Source organism: Chelonia mydas, chromosome 7, assembly GCF_015237465.2.
Source record: "Chelonia mydas isolate rCheMyd1 chromosome 7, rCheMyd1.pri.v2, whole genome shotgun sequence".
Taxonomy (NCBI): Eukaryota; Metazoa; Chordata; order Testudines; family Cheloniidae; genus Chelonia; species Chelonia mydas.
In genome coordinates, this window is record NC_057853.1 from 36,850,146 (window position 1) to 36,875,705 (window position 25,560).

General features: G+C 37.7%; 2 protein-coding genes across 40 annotated transcripts in view; one reads left to right on the top strand and one right to left on the bottom strand.

Moving 5' to 3' along the window:
- RAF1 (Raf-1 proto-oncogene, serine/threonine kinase) overlaps window positions 1-17,235 on the top strand; it is a 93,820-nt gene extending 76,585 nt beyond the window's left edge. For 17 of the 36 annotated variants that reach the window (XM_043551686.1, XM_027818902.3, XM_043551687.1 and 14 more), the window contains 5 exons: window positions 200-318; window positions 9,243-9,374; window positions 9,554-9,682; window positions 12,456-12,590; window positions 16,103-17,235. In XM_043551686.1, coding sequence (XP_043407621.1) covers window positions 200-318; window positions 9,243-9,374; window positions 9,554-9,682; window positions 12,456-12,590; window positions 16,103-16,243 — 656 coding nt within the window. In that variant the 3' untranslated portion in view covers window positions 16,244-17,235. The remainder of the gene's footprint in view (window positions 1-199; window positions 319-9,242; window positions 9,375-9,553; window positions 9,683-12,455; window positions 12,591-16,102) is intronic. The other 19 variants (XM_043551709.1, XM_027818905.3, XM_043551700.1 and 16 more) reach the window with 2 other exon arrangements.
- The window catches only part of MKRN2 (makorin ring finger protein 2), a 35,763-nt gene continuing 20,272 nt past the window's right edge, over window positions 10,070-25,560 (bottom strand). For all 4 annotated transcript variants that reach the window (XM_007056490.4, XM_037903406.2, XM_037903408.2 and 1 more), the window contains 2 exons: window positions 23,450-23,594; window positions 10,070-22,577 (listed from right to left, as the gene is read on the bottom strand). In XM_007056490.4, coding sequence (XP_007056552.3) covers window positions 22,434-22,577; window positions 23,450-23,594 — 289 coding nt within the window. In that variant the 3' untranslated portion in view covers window positions 10,070-22,433. The remainder of the gene's footprint in view (window positions 22,578-23,449; window positions 23,595-25,560) is intronic.

Sequence of the window (25,560 nt, forward strand, 5' to 3'; positions counted from 1 at the left end):
TTTCAAAGCTAGGAAAATGTTTTTAACTACCACCTGTTGAGGTAATGCATTAAATGAATCAGAGCAAATACAGAAACTGGGCAAAACTCTTGGCCCGCTGACTGGCATGTGAGAAAAACGAAACCATTTGGTAAAGGTGATAGAAAATCCAGTCTGATTTACACAAAATTTCTGCAGAAGTTCCTAAACAACCTTTTAGATATATTTCTTCATGAAGGCCTCACAGTGAAAATAGGAGATTTTGGTCTGGCAACAGTAAAATCCAGATGGAGTGGATCTCAGCAGGTAGAACAGCCTTCCGGTTCAATCCTCTGGATGGTAAGAAAAATACTTGATGATTTTTTTAATTCTGCCTCATTTGTGTGCAAATTCAAAATGTTTTGTCAATGGGAGAATAATCTGATTCAAACTGTTTTGATAATATGCAAAATTATACCTTAAATAAAAGAAAGGGAAATTGCAAATAAATACATAAATAAATGATATATACACACACACAATATCTTTGGTTAATTAGTTAATTGCCTAGTCAAAGGTAAGTTGGTAGTCAGTCAGTTGGTTAATTGCCTAGTCAAAGGTGTTGTTCCAAAGCATGTAAGTTTCTTTGGGTACTTGATCTCTTATCCATGGAGATGTGGGTGTCATGTGTTTCCTTATTTCGGTGCTCACTTCTGAGAATGGTTTACCAGCATAGAACAAATGCTGCTGTCAGTCCTGCAAGTGTCATTTTTTAAAAAATGGTTTTGATAGGACAGCAAAATATTTGCTTTACCTAAAGGTTTGAAAGAGTCAGAATTCTTTAGAACAGTTTGGCATTTTGCTTGTATTGTGCTTCAAAATATTTTTTTTTTTTTAAATCATCCATTCTGGCACATCAGGCTCCAGTAAGCTTCAGCCGTTGCCATATAGCAGAAATGTTAATTATTCTAATTTTTAGAAAATATGCAGATTATTAAAATTATTAATTTTTGTTCCCTTGGTGTGATAGGATTTTAAAAAATGTTGAGTGTTGCTGGATTAGTATTTTATTGTGTTTCTGTAAAGCCCCTGGAGTGATTTTGTTGGCACTACTTTAAAAATATCATTCTAGGTCAGTGGTTCTCAAAGCTGGTCCACTGCTTGTTCAGGGAAAGCTCCTGGCAAGCCGGACTGGTTTGTTTACCTGCCGCGTCCACAGGTTTGGCCGATCGTGGCTCCCACTTCCCGCAGGCCCACTGGCCTGGAGCGGCGAACCACAGCCAGCGGGAGCCACGATGGGCTGAACCTGCGGACGCGGCAGGTAAACAAACCGATCCTGCCCTCCAGGGGCTTTCCCTGAACAAGCGGCGGACCGGCTTTGAGAACCACTGTTCTAGGTGACTTTGAGCAAATGAGTGTCTCTACCTTTCAGTCAACTCATAAAGAACATCCTGTGCTACTATACAGATAATTTTTTTTTTTTTTTAATGAAGCTACTCATGGGCAATCCCTGTTGCTAATATGCATACTTGCATATTCTTGTAATGTAAATCCCTGCTGCATACATTCAATATAGTTGACTTGACAGGACATGAGAATTTTTTGTTTCCCAACTCAGCATCTGTGGAGTGTATTTGTTTTGACTTTTGATTAAATTGGAAATATTTTTTTCCTGAACCACTTGGAGGGAGTAACATATTTATAACTTTCTGTACCTTTGAAAGAGGGTCACACTGTGGGGGAAATATTTATGTGCCCTCCTTTGATGCTCTATTTACTACTTAAATGCATTTTGCTAATACATTTGTTTAGTTTTCCCCCCATTTGATTTTGCAAAGAAGTTGTAAGGCGCTGTGTGAAAGATACGATATTGGTACCAATACATGGTGGTGGTTTCATTACTGGATCAAACAGAGTGAAGTGAGAGAGGATGCGTGCTTATTAATGTACACATCTTGAATAATAGCAAGAGAGAAATAGAAATAATAGTAAAGTGAATTGCTTTTTATCTAAAATATTGTGTCTCAAATATGAAATTACCTTTTTACACAGTTCCTATGTTGGGTTGTATTGATCAGTTCACTTAATTCTGATTCATGGCTCTAGCCATTTTCTTACCTTTTCCAATGCTTCCTACTTGTATATACTGCTTTCTAACAAACTGAAACCAATAAGTGAATTTTTTTTTAAAGGAATTGCAATTCCTGTTAGCACTATGGACCAAAACTACCCTTGTGTCAATAGTTGATATATATGAGGACTCTTGTAGCATATATTGACAGAAGAGGGTATAATTAACACTATTTAAGCATGCTTCTATTAAGATTCCTGTCTGTAAAACTAGGATATAGAATAGTAAGTGTTGTCTTTCTTCTTTTATACAAGCAAGAGTAACAATACCATATAGAGTGTTTCTCTACCATTAAATGCCAGTTCTAAGGAAATATAGACAAAGAAGTATTAAGTTTGAAACTTGCAAGTAAGGAACAGAAATTAAGGCTTCTTCTCTATCCTTTTCACACCCTGTTGTTCATAGAAATTTCACTGCACACTGATGGTCCCCTTCTTTACCTAGGCATAATGCAACAAGTTGTTATATCCCCGCCCTTGCTTTTGTGGCTTGCATCAGCTGCTAAATGTTACTTGAGTATAGGATTTTGTTACTACTTTGGCATAATGCTTGCAGCATGTTCACTGCTTGCAATGGACTGGAAAAATTGGACTCCTGTTGAAGATTGATGTAAGTTTACTTAAGTGTTACATAACTTTGTTCTTGGCTAATGGCAGAACATGCGATATCAGAACAGCTGGACATAGTATGCAGTTTTAAAGTAGTCTATGTAATCATGCAATCCATGTGTAACAAACAAAATGGATGTGAATTCAAATAGCTACAGTTTAGCCATGAAAGGCGTCAACTGCTTTTTGGCCCTGATCTTGCAATCCCCCTACTCATTCAAGCAGTCCTTACTCATGAAAAAATACTCCCGAAATTAATTCGGTTGTGGTACTTGTTTAAGGACTGATCATCTGAATAACATTTTGCAGGGTTGGGCCCTTTACAATCTAATGATTGCATAGTTTCACACTTCCTTAAACTTAGAAAACGTGCTCTGGATTTTGTATTCAACTGTACAGTTCAGGTTTTTGTATTGTTTTTGGTATATCTTGTGTATTTCAGTCAACCAAAACTGTAAGATTGTGAAGATAGAGAGTTCTTCCCTCCTTTAGTAGTTTTTAATATGTGGAGTGCTGTTTTGGTATCAAATTTGCAAATAAAATATAAATAATTTGTACTAGACAGTTATTGCTCGGACATTGGAAAGTGCATGTGCTGTGATCATTTTGAATGACGATTTTCAGCTACATCACAACTTCAAGATAGCATAGTTTTGCCTTCTCTGAGATTATAGTCCAATACTTTATGGGTTGCTATATTTCAACGTTCCTTCCAAAGCTGAACTCTTACTAGGCTATAATGAATTGACAGTTAATTAACTCCTTTTCTGTCTTTTTTTATTCATGTCCAGGTTTATTATGCCCTATATTAATGCTAAATACATATGTTTGTAGCATCAAGAACTTGACTAAAGAGCCCTAAAGAATTAGGTACTACAATGATGAGCACTATAGAAAACCAATAGGATATGGCTGAACACTTACGATTGACAATTTTTGGCATTTAGAGTTTTAACTTTAATGTTTAAAGAGCAAGGGTCATATGAAGTTTTCTTTAGCATCTGGCATTCACGTGATATGTTTTCTCATAAATAGTTCAGTTTTTTAAATCGATAGGTTTAAATTAGTTCTAGGAAATAAAAATATTACACAAAAGAAAGGGGGAGTAAAGCTTTTATGAAGCATTGAATTTTTGGTACAATTTCCTGTTTGCTATTATGTTTTAGATTATTTGTATACTTATCTTCCATAAACAAATCTTAGCCAAGCATCCTTGTATTCTTAACAAACATTTCCTGGTTTTTCTCAGACCACAAATATAGAGTAACAATGAAGACTGCCAGCCCATATTAACACCAAGAGCTTACATTTAAAGTAACACTTGCAGGTAGTCTAATACTAAAATTCAGGACTGTTAAAATGTTTTAATTAAAATATTTAAAATTCAATAAATCTTTGATTGAGTTAAATTATTCCGAGGCAGTGTGACTCTTTCAGTGTTGTCTTAGAACATAATCTGGAAAATGATATTGACCAATCTTTTTTCATTGTGAAAACGGAGTGAAGGTTTTAAAAAAAAAAAAAAAAAAGAAAAGAATATAAATGATGAAAGTGAAAACTTTTGTTAAAATGTTTCAAATTAATACTCTAAGGAGTTGGGTAAGAAACTTTTTTTTCCTTTTTACCTGATAATGGACATTTATTATTAAAGGACCACTAAAATTTTTATATTTAGTACTCTTAGGAGCTCTGTGGTTTTTTTTTGTTTTGTTTTGTTTTTTTGACATATTTGACATGTTGTTCCAATAAGATTTATTTTGCTAGATTTCATTTTATGAAGGAAAGATGTAAGACTGAATTCTAACACTCCCAAAAGTGAAACTTTAAGGCTGTTTGAAATTTTCCTTTCAATTTGGCTTAGACTTTACAGAACACCAATAAAGTACATTTTTCTAAACTTTTCTATAGGACTTCAATTAAATTCAAATATCTATTCTGATGATTTTGTGTCAGAATCAGTAAGTTATATTCTAGCAAATTCTCAGCCAGGAAGCATTACTTACAACTCTCTTGCAGGAGCTGAAAAGGTTTCTGTTATGCATAAAGGACCCAATTTAGGGTTCGATTGTGCTCCTGTAGATAACAGAACAAGGCCTTTACTGAGATTTTATTGTTGCTGTCATAACTACAATTTTCTGTTTAATTAGCACACTTTGTTCATTTACTCTGAAAGGAAAGGGAATACTTGACACTGATTTAAGTGGCAAAAGACCACATGCTTTGGTTTTTGACTATATATTCCAAATAACCCACACTTAGAAACTGAAATAGCATAGAAGGAACATTTGATGGGGGAAAAATATTTCTCTGCCATTGTAGAGGAATTCACAAGGATGAGTCTGGCTTTTCAGACTTTTTGAACTGGGGGCCAAGATTTGGGCACTTCCTAGTTCTTATTTTAGACTGTCTACAGATTCAGGAAGACAGCACTATACTGATGGATTTGGTTCTCACTTGGAACTTTTATCTTTGTAACCATAAGGGGTAGAAACATGAAAGCTTAGGTTATTCAGCAACTTCTGGTAAGCCCTTATTAGCAACTAGCTCAGGGGTGAAGGGCCACATCTGGGAATAGAAATTGTATGGTGGGCCATGAATGATCGCAATATTGGGGTTGGGGTGCATGACAGGATGAGGGCTCTGGTTGGAGGTGCAGGCTCTGGGGTGGGGCCAGAAATGAGTTCAGAATGCAGGAGGGGGCTCTGGGCTGGGGTGGGGGAGAGGAGTACTTGGGGGGGGGGGGCAGGGAGGAGTGAGGGCTTGGCTGGAGGTGCAGCCTCGGGGGTGGGGCTGGGAATGACGGGTTTGGGATGTAGGAGGGTGCTCTGGGCTGGGATCAAGGGGTTCAGAGGGCAGGAGGGGGATCAGGAGGTTAGGGTGCAGGGAAAGGCTCAGGGGGCGCAGGCACCAGTCAGCACTTACTTCAAGCAGCTCCCGGAAGAAGTGGCATGTCCCTTCTCCGGCTCCTACGCGAGGCGTGTTCTGGCGGCTCTGCATGCTGCCCTGTCTGCAGGTACCACCCCTGCAGCTCCCATTGGCTGCAGTTTCAATGGGAGCTGCAGGGGCAGTGCTTGGCATGGGGCAGCGTGCAGAGCGGAGGCCCCTGATTGCCCCTATGCGTAGGAGCTGGAGTGGGGGCCATGCTGCTGCTTCCAGGAGCTGTGTGGCATGGCCCCTGACCCTGCTCCCTGGCTGGAGCACCGGAGCAGGGCAAGCCCCAGACCCTGCTCCCCAGCTGGAGCTCGAGGGTCAGATTAAAACAGCTGGCTGGCTGGATCCGGCCTGTGGGCTGTAGTTTGCCCACCCCTGAACTAGCTGTTGGCAAGTGGATTTGTCAGGCTCTGTTGAGAAAGCAAGTTATACACACAAAGATAGGTTTCAGAGTAGCAGCCGTGTTAGTCTGTATTCGCAAAAAGAAAAGGAGTACTTGTGGCACCTTAGACACTAACCAATTTATTTGAGCATAAGCTTTCATGAGCTACAGCTATGCATCCGATGAAGTGAGCTGTAGCTCACGAAAGCTTATGCTCAAATAAATTGGTTAGTCTCTAAGGTGCCACAAGTACTCCTTTTTTTCTTTTTACACATAAAGATGGTGCTACTTTTAGAAAATACAGTTTTTAATACTAAAATATATTAGCCTTTAGGTACTCTTTAAAGAACTTTTAGAATTAAACATAGGTAGACGTAGATTTGTATGACTTTCTGGATCTATTCACTAATGAATAACTTCATAGTATTGTTAGTAAACCTGATGATGAAATGTTCTCCACAGAGCAGAGGGCTGCTTTCATCAAGATGGAGCATTGAATTCTTGGTTTGGTAGCCTCCACTAGTCACACCTTATAAAAAAGCTTGAGGGCAGATGTGGCCTGCACTTTGACTATCTCTGTTGTCAAGACTCATGAAATATCAGTATTCCTGTGTGGGTTTTTTTGGTTATACCAACTTTCTTAGGGGTCCAAATTCATCTTTGGTGTAGATTAGGGGAGACCTGCCCTTTCTTTGAGGAATATTGTTGTTTATATCCGTTCCTACAGTATTGGCCCTTTGTAGTAGCTGATATCCTCATGCATGTCAGTGACGTGACAATTTTTTCTGAACAGTAATATCTATTTTGCTACTTTTACACACCACTGTGGAACTTTGGAATCAATCAGGGTTATGCAGTGGTTCTCAAGATGTCAGCCTCCACCCCAAATCCTGCTTTGCCTCCAGCATTTATAATGGTGTTAAATATATAAAAAGTGTTTTTAATTTATAAGGAGGGGTTGCACTCAGAGGCTTTCTATTTGAAAGGGGTCACCAGTACAAAAGTTTGAGAACCACTGCTGTTATGTGTGTATAAAAAATTCTGCCACAGAATCCAAGATTTTTTTTTTAAATTTTAAAACAAAAACATCCATGTTTCTAGTCCTCATGATTGTGAAGAAAATCGGGAAAACTTGAATGGAGTATAAACCAATGCTGTTTTGTTCAAGTCTGCAAACCACCTGAAGCAATAGCACTGAGAATTTTGAATCGCCCCATTCATTTCAACAGGTTAACTTAGAAATGTAAAAAAATACAGTGAGATGGAAACATATATCATTGTGTCAATACTTCAGTTCCAAATAGCTTCCCTCTCCAAGTGTGAAAAGCTCTAGCTTTCTTAATTCCACTGATGAATTCTATAATGCATTTAATGCAAAAAACAGCTTTGTGGATCAGGTGACTGCTTGGGCTCTCTCAAGCCCACATGACCCCGTGGCTCTGAGTTTAGGTGGCTAGACTGAGTCTCTGCTTCAACGGCAGTATCCACATTGGTATTTTTAGCATGCTTGGTCACTCCCCTCATCCCTCCCCCAGACCAAAAAAAAAAAAAAATTGGTAGAAGGTTTCTGAAGAAATTGATCAAGGAAAGCTATTTAGTGGCTTATGTCTGGGTTTATGAGAGCAGAATCATTCAGCCATGTTTCTTTTAATCAGTTTCTGGCTGCATTTGTCAGGGCACAAGTTGATTTTATTTCTGTGTTTTGTAGTGGCTCTAGCATACCATCTGTTTTTTTTCAACCTTAACTTTACATTCTTTTACAAACATTTCTTCATTGTTAAATATTTGCAGTATAAATTCTATTAGGGAATAAAAGTCTGCTGATTATATCAACTTCTGATTTGTGAATAGGAATGCATGTAGTCATAGAGAAGCCTCATATTGAGGGTATTTGTCATCATGAAAAAAGAATTGGAGCTTTGATTAGTCAGTCAACTTGAAAATCACATTTCTGAAACTTGTATGCCTACATTTATTACAAATAGCATATTCAATTATTATACTTGAAAGAGATTGGTGGTGTTGGGAGAGGAAGATTTCTTTAGTTTAACTTTGAACATTTTTGTGTGTTAGGAAAGCAGAAAAACCTTAGGAGTCTTTTGAAACAACTTCCCCTGCACTTCTGTACATCTTATTTAGGGGGTAGGTGCTGTCAAACTTAAAATGAGTCAATTTTAAAAAATTCAATTGATAATGTTCCTTTTAAATACAGTGCCCTGTGGTCTCTGGCATCAGGATGTTAAAACAGAAAGACAGTTTTATCATGGGAATCCACTCCTCCATCAGGCTTGGAACTATTGGATTTTCTGCCTTTCCCCCCCAAGTCTTGGAGGCTGGTACATTATTCTTCTTTCCTCCAACCCCTTTTAATAACAAGTACAAAGGCCAAAGACTGGTACCTATGAATCACAACACATGCTCTAATTCTGTTAGTTTTTAAATGAGTGATTAAGACACAAAAAACTTCCTTAAAATATAACGTTTGGTGTTTATTTGAAAAAACTAAAAGAAAAGCAAGGAAATAGGTGAAGTATAAAGATGTGTTTGGCTTCCACAGGGAATGTGGGTGTATTATTTTAGTTCATGTCCACTGTTGGGAAAAACTCCCATTTTTCACTCCACTTACTCAGTAGCTTTAAAAGGTTAGTAGAATATGTTGGGCCCTGCATTATGTTCTTCTCTGATCCCAAGCCTGATCAATATATGTGCGCAACTGTCAATGATATGTGAAAATACATATGTTTGTGGCAAAGTGAGAAGTTCTGCAGAGAGATTTTTTTGTTTTGTTTTTATTTGCCTGTCTGGACATCAGGACCCGTGCAGATTTACTGAAACCATGTACAGGCTGCTGTTCTTTTCAGCAAAGCAGATTGCTCCTTCTGTCGTCTTGGTTATTTTAGTTTATAAATTGACAATGATGGAACTGAACCAGTAATTATGCTTAATTTTGCCACTTTACATGTACAACAGTATACTAGGAGTAAGAATAGTAAGTATTTTACCTAATGGTAAACTGATAAATGTGAACGTTGCTTCTCTGTTAGGTATCATCCAGTGTAGTGGGTTTGATCCACTGTGAGGTAAATTGCATAGTTACCAAAATCTGTCATAGCTGTAGTTATTTTTAAAATTCCTTTACTAGAGTAGAAAGTTAACAACTTATCCTGTGTCTTAGGCTAATGTTGTTTTCTTCCAGTTAATGTAGCTGTTAATTTGTTGTTTTTTTTTAAAGGCACCAGAGGTGATCCGGATGCAGGATAATAACCCATTTAGTTTTCAGTCAGATGTCTACTCCTATGGAATAGTATTATATGAACTGATGACAGGAGAACTGCCATACTCCCATATTAACAACCGAGATCAGGTGAGAAACATTCAACTCTGGTATAATGCATTGTATTTCTGGGGAATATGCAATCTGTTTACTGAATGTGTGCAAAAGTGTTTACATTTTATGTTTTTAACTTGTATTAGGATTTTCCCTGGGATATAGTTTATGTAGACACTATAATAATGTGGTAAATCGTCTTAAATTAATACCAGCAGTGTCAATGCACAGCTAGCCACATCCGAGGGACGTGCTGGCCGCCGCTTCCCACAGCCCCCATTGGCCTGGAACGGCGAACTGCGGCCAGTGGGAGCTGCGATCGGCTGAACCTGCAGAAGCTGCAGGTAAACAAACCGTCCTGGCCCTTCAGCGGATTTCCCTGACAGGCTGCGTGCCAAAGGTTGCTGATCTCTCATCTATACCATGGGCAGTATACTTCCTGGCATACTAGAACTTTATAAAGTGCTCCATGGATTTATTCAAGTGATCAGTATTATATTTTATTAGAGTAGTAAAGTTGCAGCAGAGCGCTGTAGTGAATTATCATACTGCTGTTGAATCTTAGCAGAGAAGTGAGAACTCCTCTAATTTCAATTATGGGTCTTTTGGCCTAATGAAGTTCTAGTTTGAGCCTATTTATAAAGAAAATAATTTTATTAATTGCAGTTGTCTAGATTTTCTACCAGGAAGGTAATGTTATACCAATAAAATAAAAACCAGTAGGATCTTAGTAAAGGGAATAAGGCAAAATGCCACATTTATTGTGAATACAGAAAGAGTCATAGTAAGCACTTATAGCTATAACATTCCATTCAATTTCATATTTATTCACACGTTCATTCATACACACGCACAGGTTCTGCAAGGCTGTTATCATAGTTACCAGCTTTAGAGTCGCTCGTGCCAATCCACTGGCCAGGTGGCCTGGACACTAGGAGGGAGCAGGGCCTTGTCAGATGCTCATCTGATGCTCCTGGAAGTTGGTTTGCAGAATCAGACCCCATATTTCTCAGTTTCTAGAGTCCATTTTTATAGGAATTTCTTCCTATGCCAGTCTATGGGAATTACTTCATCATGTTGTTGCTGAAGCAATCAGCAGATGGCACATTCCTTACGGCTCCATGCTGCCAGATGTTATCTTGTTCTTTGGTTCTCCCATCCTTGAGGCTGCTGGGTGGATTCCAGTCTGCCCTCTGGGGGTCCTCTGGTTGTTTCCACTTGACGCCTTCTTCAGCTGATCGACAGTGGATTCTTAGGTTTGCACCTCCCTGATCATTCATTTATTATCCACACCAAGCATCCATCCACGTACATCCTCTATCTCTATTTTAATCACAATTGTTAACAAAGCGAGATGAATACAACAAAAGGGCGGGGAGTCTGTGTGTGCTGTTTCTGTTACAAAGTATCGCTTTGAGTCTCTCTCTGTGTGAGGAGTTGTTGTTACAAAGTATTGCTTTGAGAACAGACTCTGTCTTAGGATGTACTAACACAATTAGCAGCTTGCAGGTTTCACACAGAGAGGGAGAGAAACAGTAAAAATAAGAGACCAAAACCCAAGAGACCTCTTAATTAGTAATACCCTGAAATTTAAACTATGGGGAATCAAACTAATTTGTGATTTTTAATACAGAACTTCTTTCATATGACCCAGCATAACAGTAGCACATTAATATCTAGGAATCTTGACACTTTGGAATTATCCTGAAATTTACTGAATTAAAAACAAATTAGTGAAAAAAAAATATTCTCTATTCCTGAATGTTTTGCCAAATTCAAGTATCCTATTAATTTATTAATAAATATGTTTCCCCCAGTAATCTGCACTGGCACGGTATGTTCTTAAACTCATAGGCCAACTTTATCTCTAGTGTCTTTTGATCTGAGTTCTTTTTGAAGCTTTAGTAATGAGTAATGGAAGAAAACTAGTTAAACTGTTGGCTAAAAAGATCTAGAATATCTTAGTCCATACTCGAAACCACAGGAAGGCCACATTTGTTACCCTTAAATTGTAACTACTTTGAACATCAAATTAGAAAACAAACTTGGATTTTTTTGAAACAATCCTATTAAATTCTCAGTATGCCATTATACTTGAACTATGTGGAAGCTTTAAACATCCATCCCTGTTCTAAAACATTGGCCTATCAGTAGTATTAACATGGTTGTCTTGTTACCATTCAAATAAATACCAGTATTTATTTCTGAAACAGATGGAACATTTCCCCATGTCCTGTAGTAAGACTCTTATTTCAGCAACTTTATTTAATGTTAGGCAATTGGTTTCTTATTTGGGAACTTTAGCAGTTTTGAATTATATTTAAGTGTGATACAGTTGTTGCAATATTTTTATTAAGCTATATGTACAGACCAAATCCTGAGTTATAATATTAGCTTAATCTGGGCCAAGAAATCACTAGATGTCTGTTAGCCACCTTGATCACATTGGTAAGGTTCATTAAAGCCTGAATAACAGTATTGCTAAATCTGAGTCAATGTTCTGCTACTCAAGAAGAAACAAAACCTGCAGACACTGTTTTGCATCTTAGCTTGCAATCTAAGAAAACTGAAGCTTATCTTCAGAAAAAAAAATTTCCTTCACATTTAAATATTGTAAGAGGCCTTCTTCCGCTTTATAGCCCCCTCTAAATAGATACGTGGTCTGACAAGGAGTTTTTAGTTAAACATAAAAATACTGTTTTGTGTTGATTGATCAGTCAAAATGTATTGGTAGATTAATGAGTAATGACATAAATTGGACTGGCTTTCTGGCTGGAGTTAGTGTTCTTTGTCACTTGAAGCCTTCAACTCCAGCAAGTTATGTCAGAAAACGCTCTAGACTCTGGTCTTGTTGCTATTATAAATTATATAAAAATTAATACATGAAGAAGTTATGAACTAACTCTGCGGTGTCACTTAAATGTTAGACTGGCAATGTCGTACATTGGAAAAGCAGGACCACAATTCCAGTTCATTAATTTTGACAAACATTTGACTACAGTAGGACCTGCTGCCTCCCTGCCTTCAGTACTTCCACATTAAAGACGGTATTAAATGGCGTGAAATAATTCACACCAATGGTGTTCAGATTGCCTGTGTTTGTGCCTCCTTGTTTAGATCATTTTTATGGTTGGTCGAGGTTATGCATCTCCAGACCTCAGTAAACTGTACAAGAACTGTCCCAAAGCTATGAAGAGGCTTGTAGCAGATTGTGTGAAGAAAGTTAAGGAGGAAAGACCTCTATTTCCACAGGTAGGAGTCTATTTTTTATTCAGTTTCATTTTTAAACCAGTCATAGAAATATCCATTGCATATTCTGTTTCACAAAAAGACTCTGTAGAAATAGTATTAAGAATATGAAGTTCAGTAGTGAAGAAGGAAGACAAATCCACTGAAAACTGAGGGATAGCACTGAAGTGCTACTTGTATCCTATGCTTGATATATATTTTTGAGATCCATGCCCTGCATGAGCCTGCTTCCTTAAGCACTTGACAATTAATAACCTAAACTGCACTTAATTCTGCAAATGTCATTAAAAAACGTCATCTTACATATGCTGATGTAGATACTGTTAGTTGGGCAGCATTAAAACCGTTTACTTCCAGATGACTGTGGCTTATTCACATTTGAATTTATTTGTTTGCATTAACTTTGCCAGTTTGCCTTATCCATATTTGAATCCCCGTTTTTTTCTTCAGTATCACTCCAAAATAAACCTGCTCTGGGTAGTTTGTGAGGCCATTTTTGAGTATTTTGACAAAGATGCCTTCCCTCAGCTTCCCAACAAAAGGGTTCATAAGTTACATACTTCCCCTTAGCCATTGGATTTTTTGTTTTGGCATGGGTGGGATTTTATAAAAATATCCATTTTTCTGATAAAATAAAACTTTTTTTGTTGAGAATATTTATCTCTAAATTCTGATTCTTAAATTCTAAGACTATGGTCAGAGCATACAATTCTCCCCACCATCTCCCTTTGCAGAGACAAAATTTAGAGAAACTATAAATGGCTGCTGATCGGAGCAGCTAGTCTTGGAACCCACAAGGGGAGAGGTAATTTTTGATATAGTCCTAAATGGAACACAGAATCTAGTCCAAGAGGTAACTATGGGTGAACTGCTTGGTAATAGTGACCATAATCTAATTAAATTTAGCATCCTTGTAGGTGGGAAATTACCCCCCCAAAAAAGGAGGCAACCCACCACAGTATCATATAACTTTTAAAAACTAGTTAGATGGAAATTAAAAAGAGCAGTCACAAAGGTAAAATGCTTGCAAGCAGCATAGAGACTACTTAAAAACAACATAATAGACCCTTGGACTAAATCTATACCCCTAGTGTTTTTAAAAAAAAAAAAAAAAAAAAAAAGGTAGGACCACCAAAGAGCAGAGTAATGGAGGCTGTTAAAGGCAAAAAGACATCCTTTAAAATTTGGAAGTCAAAAGGTAATAAAGAAAATAGAAAGGACCACAAACTCTAGCAAGTAACATGTACAAGTATAATAAGGTGGGACAGGAAAGAATTTGAAAAGCAACTTGCTAAGATGCAAAAACTAATTTTTTTTTAAGTACATTAGAAGCTGGAAGTCTGCCAAACAGACAGTAGGGCCATTAGATGATAACGGTGTTAGAGCACTCAAGGAAGACAGGGCCATTGCAGAGAAATTAAATGAATCATTGGCATTGTTCTTCACTAAAAAAGATACCCACATCAGAGCTGTTCTGTTTGGGTGACAGACTAAAGTACTGGCCCAAATTGATGTCAGTAGAAAAGGTTTTAGAACAAATAGATAAACTAAAATGTAACAAGTCACAAGGATCAGTTAGTTATTCACTGAAGAGTTCTGAAGGAATTCAAATATAAAACTGCAGAACTAACAACTGTGGTATGTAATTTATTATCAGCCTCTGTACCAGATGACTGGAAGGTAGCTAATGTAGTGCTTACTTTTAAAAAGAGCTTAAAGAGATTCTGGCATTTATAGACTGGTAAGCCTGACTTTACCTGGAAAATTAGAAGAAACTAATAAAAAACAGAATTATCAGACACATAGATATCAGACAAATAGATTGTTGGGGAAGAATCATCACAGCTTTTGTAAAGAGAAGTCATGCCTCACCAATCTACTAGAATTCAAGGGAGTCAACAAGCATGTGGAAAGGGTGACCCAGTTGATACAGTGTACTTGGACTTCCTGAAATTCATTGACAAGGTCCCTCACCAATGGCTCTTAAGGAAGCTAATAGCTAGGGGATAAGAGGGACGGTCCTCTCATGGATCAGTAACTGTTTGAAAAATAGGAAACAAAGGGTAGGAATAAATGGTCAGTTTTCACAGTGGAAAGATGTGAACTGCAGGGTCCCCCAAGAATCTGTGTTGGGAGCTGTGCTATCCAGCATATTCATTAATGTTCTGCAAAAGGGGGTGAACAGAGAAGTGTTTGCACTTGATACAAAGTTTGCAGATGATACAAAATTATTCGAGATAGTTAAGTCCAAAGCTGACTGTGAAGAGTTACAAAGGGATCTCACAAAATTGCAACAAAAAAGCAGATGAAATTCAAGGTAGATAAGTGCAAAGTAATGCATGTTGGAAAAAATAAACCAAACTGTACAAATGCAATGGTGGGTTCTAAATTAGCTGTTACCACCCAGGAAAGAGATCTTGGAGTCACTGTGGATTGTTCTCTGGAAACTTCTGCTCCATGTGTATCAATTGTCAAAATGGCTAACAGCGTGTTAGAAAAAGGATAGAAAACAAGACAGAAAATATGATGCCATTATATAAATCCATGGTGCACCCACACTTGAATACTATGTCCGATTCTGATTGCTGCATTTCAAAAAGGATATAGTGGAATTGGAAAAGGTTCAGAGAAGGGGAACAAAGATGATCAGGGGTATGGAACGACTTCTATATGAGAGATTTAAAAAAAAAATTAGGGCTCTTCATCTTAGGAAAGAGACATCTAAATAAAATCATGGAAGGCGAGGGAGAAGTGTTAATCCTTTCACACAATAAAAAAAAAAAAAAAAAAGGGTCACCCTATGAAATTAATAGGCAGTAGGTTTAATACAAACAAGAGGAAGTACTCTTTTCACACAACTAACCTGGGGAGCTGCTTGCCATGGGATGTTGTAATAGCCAAAAGTATAACTGGTTTCCAAAAAGATCTAGATAAATTCATGGTCCATCAATAGCTATTAGCCAGAATTGTTGGGGATGCTGCAATGCCGTGCTCATGGTGACCCTAAACCTCTGACTGCCAGAAGCCTGGAGTGGAAGATAGATGAATGACTCCATCATTGCACTGTTCCGTACATGCCCCCTGAAGCTCTGGTATGTGCCACTGTCGGAGACAGGATACTGGGCAAGATGGACCCAATTTTCTGACCCAATGTGGCAGGTTTTATATTCTTAATCTCTTTTAGAGGAAACTTGCTGATCATCATATGGAAGAATTTGAGGAAGGAATCCCACCACTGTGCAATTACTCACTTAAGTTTTCATTGCTATTATAAACCTTTATGTAGTATAGCCCTTTCAGCCTGATATGCCATGCTTTGACTACTCAACCGGCAGGTTACTATAACTAGACAATTCTGACCAGTGTTCCAATGAAAGCCAATTACTGATCTTGAAGGACACTCAAATCCCATAATAAACTGAGGTTTGGGATTAAAAACAGATTTTCAGGCACGTTGTTTCTAACAGACCTTCTTGAAATAAAAGTTTCCTTTTGGTGTTCATTTTTTTTTGCAGATACTGTCTTCCATTGAATTGCTGCAGCATTCTTTACCCAAAATCAACCGTAGCGCTTCTGAACCTTCTCTGCATCGTGCAGCCCACACAGAGGACATAAATTCATGCACATTAACATCCACAAGACTACCTATTTTTTAGGATTGCACGCTCTCTCCCTTGCTCTAACCAATAATGAGAAAGAAAAACAGTCATAGCAGTTGTGCTTTTTAATGCCTCAATGTACAGGATTGCAATGCCAGCTGGATTATCTGTCTCCCAGTTTTAAGAACAAGCTGCTAAGGATTTCTACAGTTCTAATCCTACAGGGACATTTCTCCATGTTGCCTTTTTCTACCATTTCTTTTATTGGGATAGAGTTAACTGAGACTTTAATCAAGAAAATCTATTACTATTTTTTTTTAATAGATGCACTTGAGCCTTATTTTCCCATAGCAGAAAAGATGGACATTTCTTTGGCAGTTTTGTGTCTTGATTCTGTTTAATAAATTGGTATTTTTATAGCAAGAATGACTCAGCATTTGAGGAAAGAAATATTGCAGATTGGTACTGTTTTTTGGATGTCCCATGCCACGTGCCACTGTAAAGTTGAGGGACTTTGACTAAAATGGCCATCTACAAACAAGACTGAGGAAAGAGAAAGAAACTAATTCTGGCGATCAGCTTCTGCGAAGAGTACTCATGAAGCAGATGAAATCTGTTATAACAAATTGCTACATCAACACAAAAATAGTTTTGCACATAGAAGAAAAACTTCTGCAGAGGAGTGGAATATATTCTGAATAGTACTGCTCAGAGAAGGAATCTAGCACAATCTTGCTATGGTCCTCTCCAGTAACTTAAGAAGCTTTTTTGGTACTATTGACTTTTCTTACAGCCCAATGAGGTATCAAGTGCGGAATGACAGGCTTTTTTGGATGAGGAAAGGCTAATATTTCTGCAAAACACACAGCAACTTCAACTCATTTGATGCTGTCTTCCAAGAGATGCACTATAAAAGAGGAAACTGAGTGTATACAGTTTTTCTTGCTGATTTGGGTTTTAATTTTGTTTTTATTGCTCCAAGAAAATGCCTTTTATTGTAAACCAAGGTTCCTCTGATTATCTTATTTTAATAAAATAAATTAAATTTAGGTTTAAGCTTCAGTGTTATTCTTCAGTGCAATGTCTTACAATTCTAAGATGTCTATTTAGATGCATGTAGTTCTGCGATCGTGTGCCCATTTAGACATCAGTGTCTTAAATTATCTCTAGAAATTCTAAATTATCACAAATACTCTTCTCTGTATTGACCACAATAGGTGGCATGCACAAGTTTTCAAATCCCTAGGCAACTACAGCAGTGCTTACGCATGCAAATATTCGGAATGTATTTAATGTATTTTTGCCTGTATTTATTGCCCTCTTTCAAGAAATGTGAATTATGCTGTTTCTGCTCTGCATTTATCTTCCATCAGTCTGTCTTTCTCAGCTATTGACACTGGTGCATCATGTGACCAGCCATCTTACTGCAGACTACAATTTAAGAATAGTAAGGTAGCCTAATTTCAGACTGTGGGTCAGTCTCTAAATTTCTTTCCTGTTGAATAGTAATACTTAATATTTTTAATATTCTGTTAAGTTTTGGATTAGGGAAGAATGGACACTAGTCATAGGGACCATATGTGCTATTTAGGCCTTGGTTGCTATAGTAACACATTATGCTCCTGTTTTTCCTTAATTTAATTTTCAGTTACCTTGAAATGTACTGTCTCTTCCAGTTAAGAGGGATAAGCAGTTATGCAATTCTCTGCATGCTAATGATTGCATAAATCTGAAACCCACACCTATTTTATCTTTGACATATAGTAGAACCTCAGAGTTATGAACAGCTTGGAAATGGAGACTGTTCGTAACTCTGAACGAAACATTATGGTTGTTCTTTCAAAAGTTAACAACTGAAAATTGACTTAGTAAAGTTTCAAAGCCATATTATGGAGAAGAAAAATGCTGCTTTCCTTTATTTTTGTAAGTAGTTTAACACTGTACTATATTTGGTGGTTGTTTTTTTTTTGTCGCTGCTGCTGCTGCCTGATTGTGTACTTCTGGTTCCAAATGAGGTGTGTGGTTGACTGGTCAGTTCATAACTCTGGTGTTCATAACTCTTGAGCTTCTAATGTGCCATCTAGAATTCCTTAGGCTGACACATCGTTAGCTGAAGTGGGAATAATTTGCTAAAGGGTAGTTCTTCTGCAGTGAATTATGCAAACCTCTCTACTCAGTATTTCAAATTGTTTGCCAGCACCAGACTACTGCCCTCAGCTTCTTATTCCATCAGCTGATTTACTCCAAAGCCTTCATGAATGGGGAGAGAATTACTGAAACACAAAGCAAAGGAGCAGACAAATTCTGAGGTACTTTTTTTTAATTTTTACTCCCTGCAGATCAGCAAGGTTCTTGTTACCAGAATAAATGTTGTTGCCACATAAAAAAGCCTTAGCTTAACATTAAGGTTGAAGTAGTTTTGTATAACCCTTACAAAATTTCAGCATTACAAAGATTAAACGAGCAGTGAAGTGAAATTACCCTTAACGTTCAAACGTTTGGTTAAGTTCAGCTTGATCATTGGGACAACTTCTAAGTCTCACCCTAATCCACAACATGTTGTTGGTAACACAGTATGAACTATAAGAGTAAAACTTTTTGTTCTGTTCTACAGTGACCAGTCCTTAAATATGATGATTTACAAGAAAAAAATTCTAAGGGGATTGGAAAAATACCACATGCTCCAGGTTTCAAAAAGGAATAATTTAAGTTCTAAGCCACTGAACAGATTCACTTGTAACTAAGTCTTTACCCTAAGATTAAGGGGTGTGTAACTTTGATTGTAATAAACATTTTACTCCAGGAGCAAAAGGCTGCTACACCAAGGCATGGTTCCAGCTAGCCCCTACGAAATGTATGCTGAGATGTTCTAAAGGGGATTTGGATGCTAATTTTAATGAAAATTGGGCATCAAAATTCCCTAGATGACATTGAAAATTTAGCCATAGTTGTCTTGTTTAATAAATACTACAGTATATGGCATCTCCTGCCTCCTTGCTGACAAAGATAAATAAGGAATTGTCTTGCTTAAAGGATTTCAAAATTAAAGCAAACAAAAACAGAACAGTGCTGCAGTTTGCTTACCTATAATATGGTTTTTATGGGAGCAGCTGTTTTTCAGTACTGGAAATAATGCAAAACTAATGACATGCAGCAGAATGCTGAAAAGAAGTCACAGAAAGGTAGTGGCACAGTTGTTTGTACAGAAAAAGTGAATGTTTGAAGGTCTGTAGATGACTGATTGGCATGGAGTCTTGGTTACATTGTTAATCTTACAGTACAACAAGCATGACCATCTTGCTGAATGTAGCTTGTCTGTGCTGGCATACATTCTCGTTGCTGTTTCCTTCATTCTCTCTCCCATTGTTTGTTACTCCTGCTATTTTTCTCAGTTTAGATTGTAATTTCTGGAGGGACAGGAACTGCCATTTTATTCTGTAGTTGTACAGACCTGATTCTAATGGGGGCCTCTAGGCATTAAAATAAGTAGAAACATAAATGTGTCAAAAATACTTGGAGGAGCCTGGCACAGGAAAAGATTCATAGTAATCATGATCTTACTATCCAGACATAGTTAAATTACAACCTTCTCCGTGAGATTAAGTTTAGTATCCTGAGCTACAACTAAGGGACAGCACTGCACGTTTTCTAGTTGTGGAACAGATAGTTGAAACTTACGTATTATTTTGGATAAAAATGGTGCCTAATGAAGGCCATGTAAATCTTCAGGCTTGTCCTAAATATGCAATCCCAATATCCTAAATTGGGTGTAGCAGGCTGCCTCTGAGGGGAGTAAGTGTGAGCTTTCTCTTCAAGTCATTAACTATCTATGTCTCCACCTGTTCCCTGTGCCCCTTTACTTGCTCCTTCTTTGTACACGAAGCTCTGTTTGAAAAACTTCTTATACTGAAGATGTTGGCTATAGCAGTTGTTCTCAACCAGGGGTACGCAGAGGTAGGGTGACCACACATCCTGTTTTGGTCCGGATAGTCCCCTTTTTCAGCTATCCTGGCCCTCCCTACTTTTTCACCAAAACCAGGAATTTGTCCCAGAGAAATTTGATACTGGTGGGCAGTACTGCCTTCAGAGCTCGCCCCCAGCCTCATTGCGGGTGGTACCGAGCCACCCCAGCCTGTCCCCTTTTTACTTTAAGAAAAATGGTCACCCTACACAGGTCTTTCAGGGAGTACATCAATGTATACAGATATTGGCCAAGTTTTACAACAGGCTACATAAAATGCACTAGGGAAGTCAGCACAGCTAACTAAAATTTCATATGATGACTTATGTATGCTGCTCTATACACTAAAATGTAAATACAATATTTATATTCCCATTGATTTATTTTATAATTATATGGTAAAAATGAGAAAGTTAAGCAATTTTTCAGTAATAGTGTGTTGTGACACTTTTGTATTTTTATGGCTGATTTTGTAAGCAAATAGTTCAATGAGGGGAAACTTGGGGGTATGTAAGACGCAGACTTCTAGAAGGGGTACAATAGTCTGGAAAGGTTGAGAGCCTCTGGGCTGCAGTGCTGGCACTTCATTGTTTACTCTGTCCATTTAATCTAAACTTTCAGCCAGACACATTCACTTTTGTGAGTTCACCATCTGTAGGAATAAGCTGCACAAAGTCAGTGAAAGTAATTACCTTTCTCCATCAATCAGTAATAGGTGCATATGTGTACACATACCTAGAATCACTGACAGATTCTCTGGCTTCTCCCTTTTAACTTAGAGCAGAGGCCAGAAAGGAAGTACCTTCTGGCTAGAGCACATATAACTAGAGACCTACTGAGCTCAAAAGTGAAAGCAGCCAGCTGCCACCATTAGAATGAGAGTAGAACCTCAGAAGTGGAGGTTGTTCCTAACTCTAAAAAATAGATTATGGTGTTTTTTTTGAAAGCTTACAAGCAAACATTGACTTAACGCAACTTTGAAATTTTACTATGCAGAAGAAGTGTGCTGCTTTTAAATGAAACAAGTGCAGAAAGTTTCCTTAACTTATCAAATCTTTTAAACTTTCCCTTCAACACAGTACTGTACTGTACTTGCTTTTTTGGTCACTGCTGCTGCCTGATTTCAGTTCATAAGTCTGAGAATGACTCAGTAGTGGGGGTAAAGGGTTCCACTGCAACCATGCAGAGGTTATTTGTACCACCATAGTGACTAAGATATATAACTTCATCTCAAATCTGACAAAGGGATGCATGTAAATTGCATCTGGAATAAATTATTTTATTTTAAGAGAAATTTAGTTTTGCTTCTGTAAAGTGAAATCCAGTAGATAGTTAAATCGACAATGATCATTGCAATTCTAGGGCCTTAAGCAACATGTTCTATTGAATTACAGACCAGTCTAATTCATTCTAGAATCAGTAAAAATGATTGATCAGAATGTTCATTTTTGCATATATCTGCAGTTTTGAAACACTCCTTTCACTCTCCACTACACTAGTTGCAATCAATTAGTGTCAAAGATTACCCTGCTTATACTTCCCATTATCCTAACTTATTGCTATGGTTCTTTTTTCAGTTTGCACAAAATCCAATTTTAACAGCAAAATGCAGGATTTCTACTACAACGCAGGTATAGCCACACCTGCAACCATGTCAGCTCAACTTGAGTCTGTGTAGATCAGTCCATGGATGAACTTACTGCAGTAAGCACTGTTTTGTTGGCATTTCATAAGGTGTGTGCGTATAAAAATAATGCCTAAGAAACAGTGGTGGGAACAAGGCTGGTTGAAGTGTTGTCTCACCAAGCACCTCTAGTTAGTTCTATGCATTTTTTTTTCCTGACTAGGGCTTTTGCAATAGTGTCTTGGGCAAATCAGCCTGGAAAATTCAGTAAGGTACATGTCTTCCTAATGTGATGCACTTTACAATGAGATTACAGGTTAACTTTAACTAGGTTATCTGTTCTAGCTATACTACTAGTGCATTTCACTATGCAGCCTTTTACTTTCAGAGAGACAAGATATTACCTCTCTAATCTCCTCGGCCTAACACTGCAAACAATTAAAGAACTTGGCCCTTGCTGTTTAAGAGGTATGCACAAAATCACCCCCAAAGCTTCCTTCCCCCATACTTTTATTTAATATCCTTCTGTATTATTGTTCATATACAGGTTCTACAAAGACCTCACCAGTAAATCACATTACTTTACATGGCTTGCTATAAAAACCTTCAAGTAAGTAGCTGGACTTGTACAGAAGAAAACAACTTTTGTTCCTTAGTTCCCTTTATTGAGGAGTGGCAGACTCTTGATCTGCCCCAGAGAGGTGCATGAAAAGCTCTCCAAGCTCTGTCACTTCATCTTCAGCATGGGGCATAGTCCTACTTTCTCTGTCTTCAATAAAATCCCAAAGCCGAACAGAATTGAAGAACTGTGAAAACAGAAATAAAGAGGTCTGTTTGAGGTATTCTGAGAATGCACTAGATGTCTGCTTTGGGAAAGACTGTACACTGGTATAACTGCAGTCAGGTCAAAAATACTTTATTTTACTTCTCCCATCAAGTTTTAATAATCAACTTCAGAAAAAAAAGGGGAAGACCAGCTCAGGCTATGCCTAAATAAAGGGGTGGGGAATTGTTTCTTACCATTAGCTGGTGGTCATGGTGTGTTGCTCACATACAGAGCAGGCTTTACCAACAGCTTGGGAAGGGGAGATATAACACCAGCAATGTTTTCCACACATGAAATGTCACGTTATTTAGAGAACAGCTCCCACTCTTATTTTCATGATCACCTAGACAGGCTATATACAGGTGCACATACACAGCTGAAATTAGCAGGCCTAACAAAGGCATGAGCTAACTAAGCCTGGACAACTCCCTCAGTGTTTTCTACAATTCTTTGCTGAGTCATCGTCCATTGAGCTGGTCTTAACTTCTCCTTACAAAAAAACTCTTAATTTCATCTGTTTTTATTTTTGCAGCTTAAATGAGCCTGCAATACTTCCCCCTGTGTAACTCCCATCAAAGACAATGGGAGGTGTGAGCAACAGCTACAGGATCAGGAATTTGCTAAAAGATGAGGTTTTGAGTACAATGAGAGAGTGTTCCCCCACTGAGCTCAGAGGTCTTGAAAAATGTTAACTATAAAGAAACTCATTCTGGTTTTCAGGCAAATTCACAATCAGTGTCAAGTTGGGTTCTTAAATTTGCCTCAGTTGAGAGAAATCATGCCCCTCTATAAAAGGGCAGCTTATATTCAAGTGGGGCTTTCAAGCAAATGAATGGCTAAATATCTGCTTACCCGCACAGTCCCCTCCGAACTCAGCTGTTTTCGTGGTTTCTCAGGTTCAGCTCTTGTCCCATCAGGGTAAGCATGAAGGTAAAGGCATTTTCCTCCAAATGGGCAGGTTCCCTTTCCTTGTTCAAAGTATTTGCAGGCCTTTTTCCTGAAAGAAAGAGTAACTAGTTCCTTTAGATGATGGTAAAAATGAAAGCTGTTTCTTGGGGACAGGAGAGTGAACTGAGCAGCTTTTCCAGGGCTATCTACCCATTTTTTAAAATTCCTATCACGTCCTCAGCAAGTCCCTGCATCAGATGACTCTTCTCCCAGTCAAGCAGGATCAGCTCAATGGTTCCAGAATCAAAAAATACAGTTACTGCAGTGTTTGAAAGGATTTTTTAAAAGCAAAGAGACCTGCTCATCCCTCTGAGGAATACAATACTCTGTACTGATCTCAGTCCCTGCTGATCTACATTTAAGCACTCTAATCTTTATCATAAAGCAACAAAAAAACTCTTGTTCTAGGTGGTGAAGCCAAGTCATGACACTGCAATGATCACAGCAACAGCTGAAGTAGAAAACTCAGGGGAAGTCAAGTTTACTCCTTCAAAACTACAATAATGGAAACCTTAGTAATCATCACATTCAGTTAGTACCTTTGGGGGAGAAAGGAATCCAAAGCACTATTTAACCTTCAGTATAAAATGAAAACAAAAGTTGAGTGTTTTAATTTATACGTATGGTGGGAGGAGGCACTCAGTTTATGAGCTGAATCAATCTCACCAGAAAAGTTAACATAAAACATGCACTTTAACATTGCAACCAGAATAATCCTTCATCTGTGTTTGTAATTTAAGATACCTGCTTTGCTACATAAGAAGTTACATTTCCCAGTAACAGACTAAGATAAAAAGTTGCTCCGATCAGTTTAATGTACTTTATAATTTGGCTAAAGGATAGCTGAAGAACTACATGTCCTTTTATGTACTTCAAGTCTAAGGATTTTAACTGAAGTTATGTTATCTATAAATCGGTAACAGGAACATTTCGCTACAGACCTACATTAAGTAAAAATGTTTGAAAGCAAGTGCAAATTTTAACTTTAATTGCTGGAGAAATGTAGGTTGAAAGTTTGTTTTTTCGAACGCCAGTGGTTATATACAATCAGCAGTCAGACAGATTATTGCCTAATCGTTTTTCCCCTCTTGTACAACCAAAGAATGGTTTGGGGAAATGTCACCCTTCACTTTTCCACACTTGTGCGTGTGTTTTTCAAAGATGGATCTTTAAACAAAGCACAAACTCCTTTTATGAAGAACAGGAACTGGACTAAAGAGTTCAGCATGCTGAGGAGCTCTACACCTGAATCAATTGAACAGTAGAACTGGTTGAAAAGCCGCCATCAAGTGTCCTCCCTCTCCTGCACATTTTTTAAAGCAAAAAGTAGATTAAGAAATTGGAAAAATTTCCACCAGCTTTATTGCTCAGCTGATTCAGGTGAAGCCAGCAGAACAATTTAATGAGCAGCAGACTCAACATATAATCTGCAATGGTTTTAAACTGGTGACACAACTAAGTACTTTGTCAACAATCCTGCTCTTCACAAACAAGCATTCTATTGGAGGAAATCAGAAAAGGAAAACCATGAGAAAATAATTTAGATTTACAAAACAAATATTCATTTATGGTGTAACAATTGTTTAAGACCTAACTGTAATATAATGGATGAGGACCAGCTGAACAAGCAGGCTCCATGATACTATATTTAAACAAGCTGTTGTCAAAATTACAAAGCAAGCAGAGGTAATAAATATACCTAGTATATTTGGCTTTACAGTAGAAAACAACTGGCCTTGACTTCCTGCTTTTCATTTTCCAGGACTTGCTGCTTTCTTTTGTTCTACCACTGTTTGGTGTGTGTGTTTTTTTTTTTTAAATAAACTTTTAATGAAGAATGACTCTTTTAGAGATTATCTATTGCCTGCTGAGTTCCTTGGCTAAGAAATGGATATTTTCAGTATAAATAACTTATTTTACATTACTAAAACCTATCAGTAAAGTTTACCTGTGTAAACTGATAATGTTTAAGCAAATTTTCAAAAAGTTATGTTTGATTACCTCTATTATCTGTA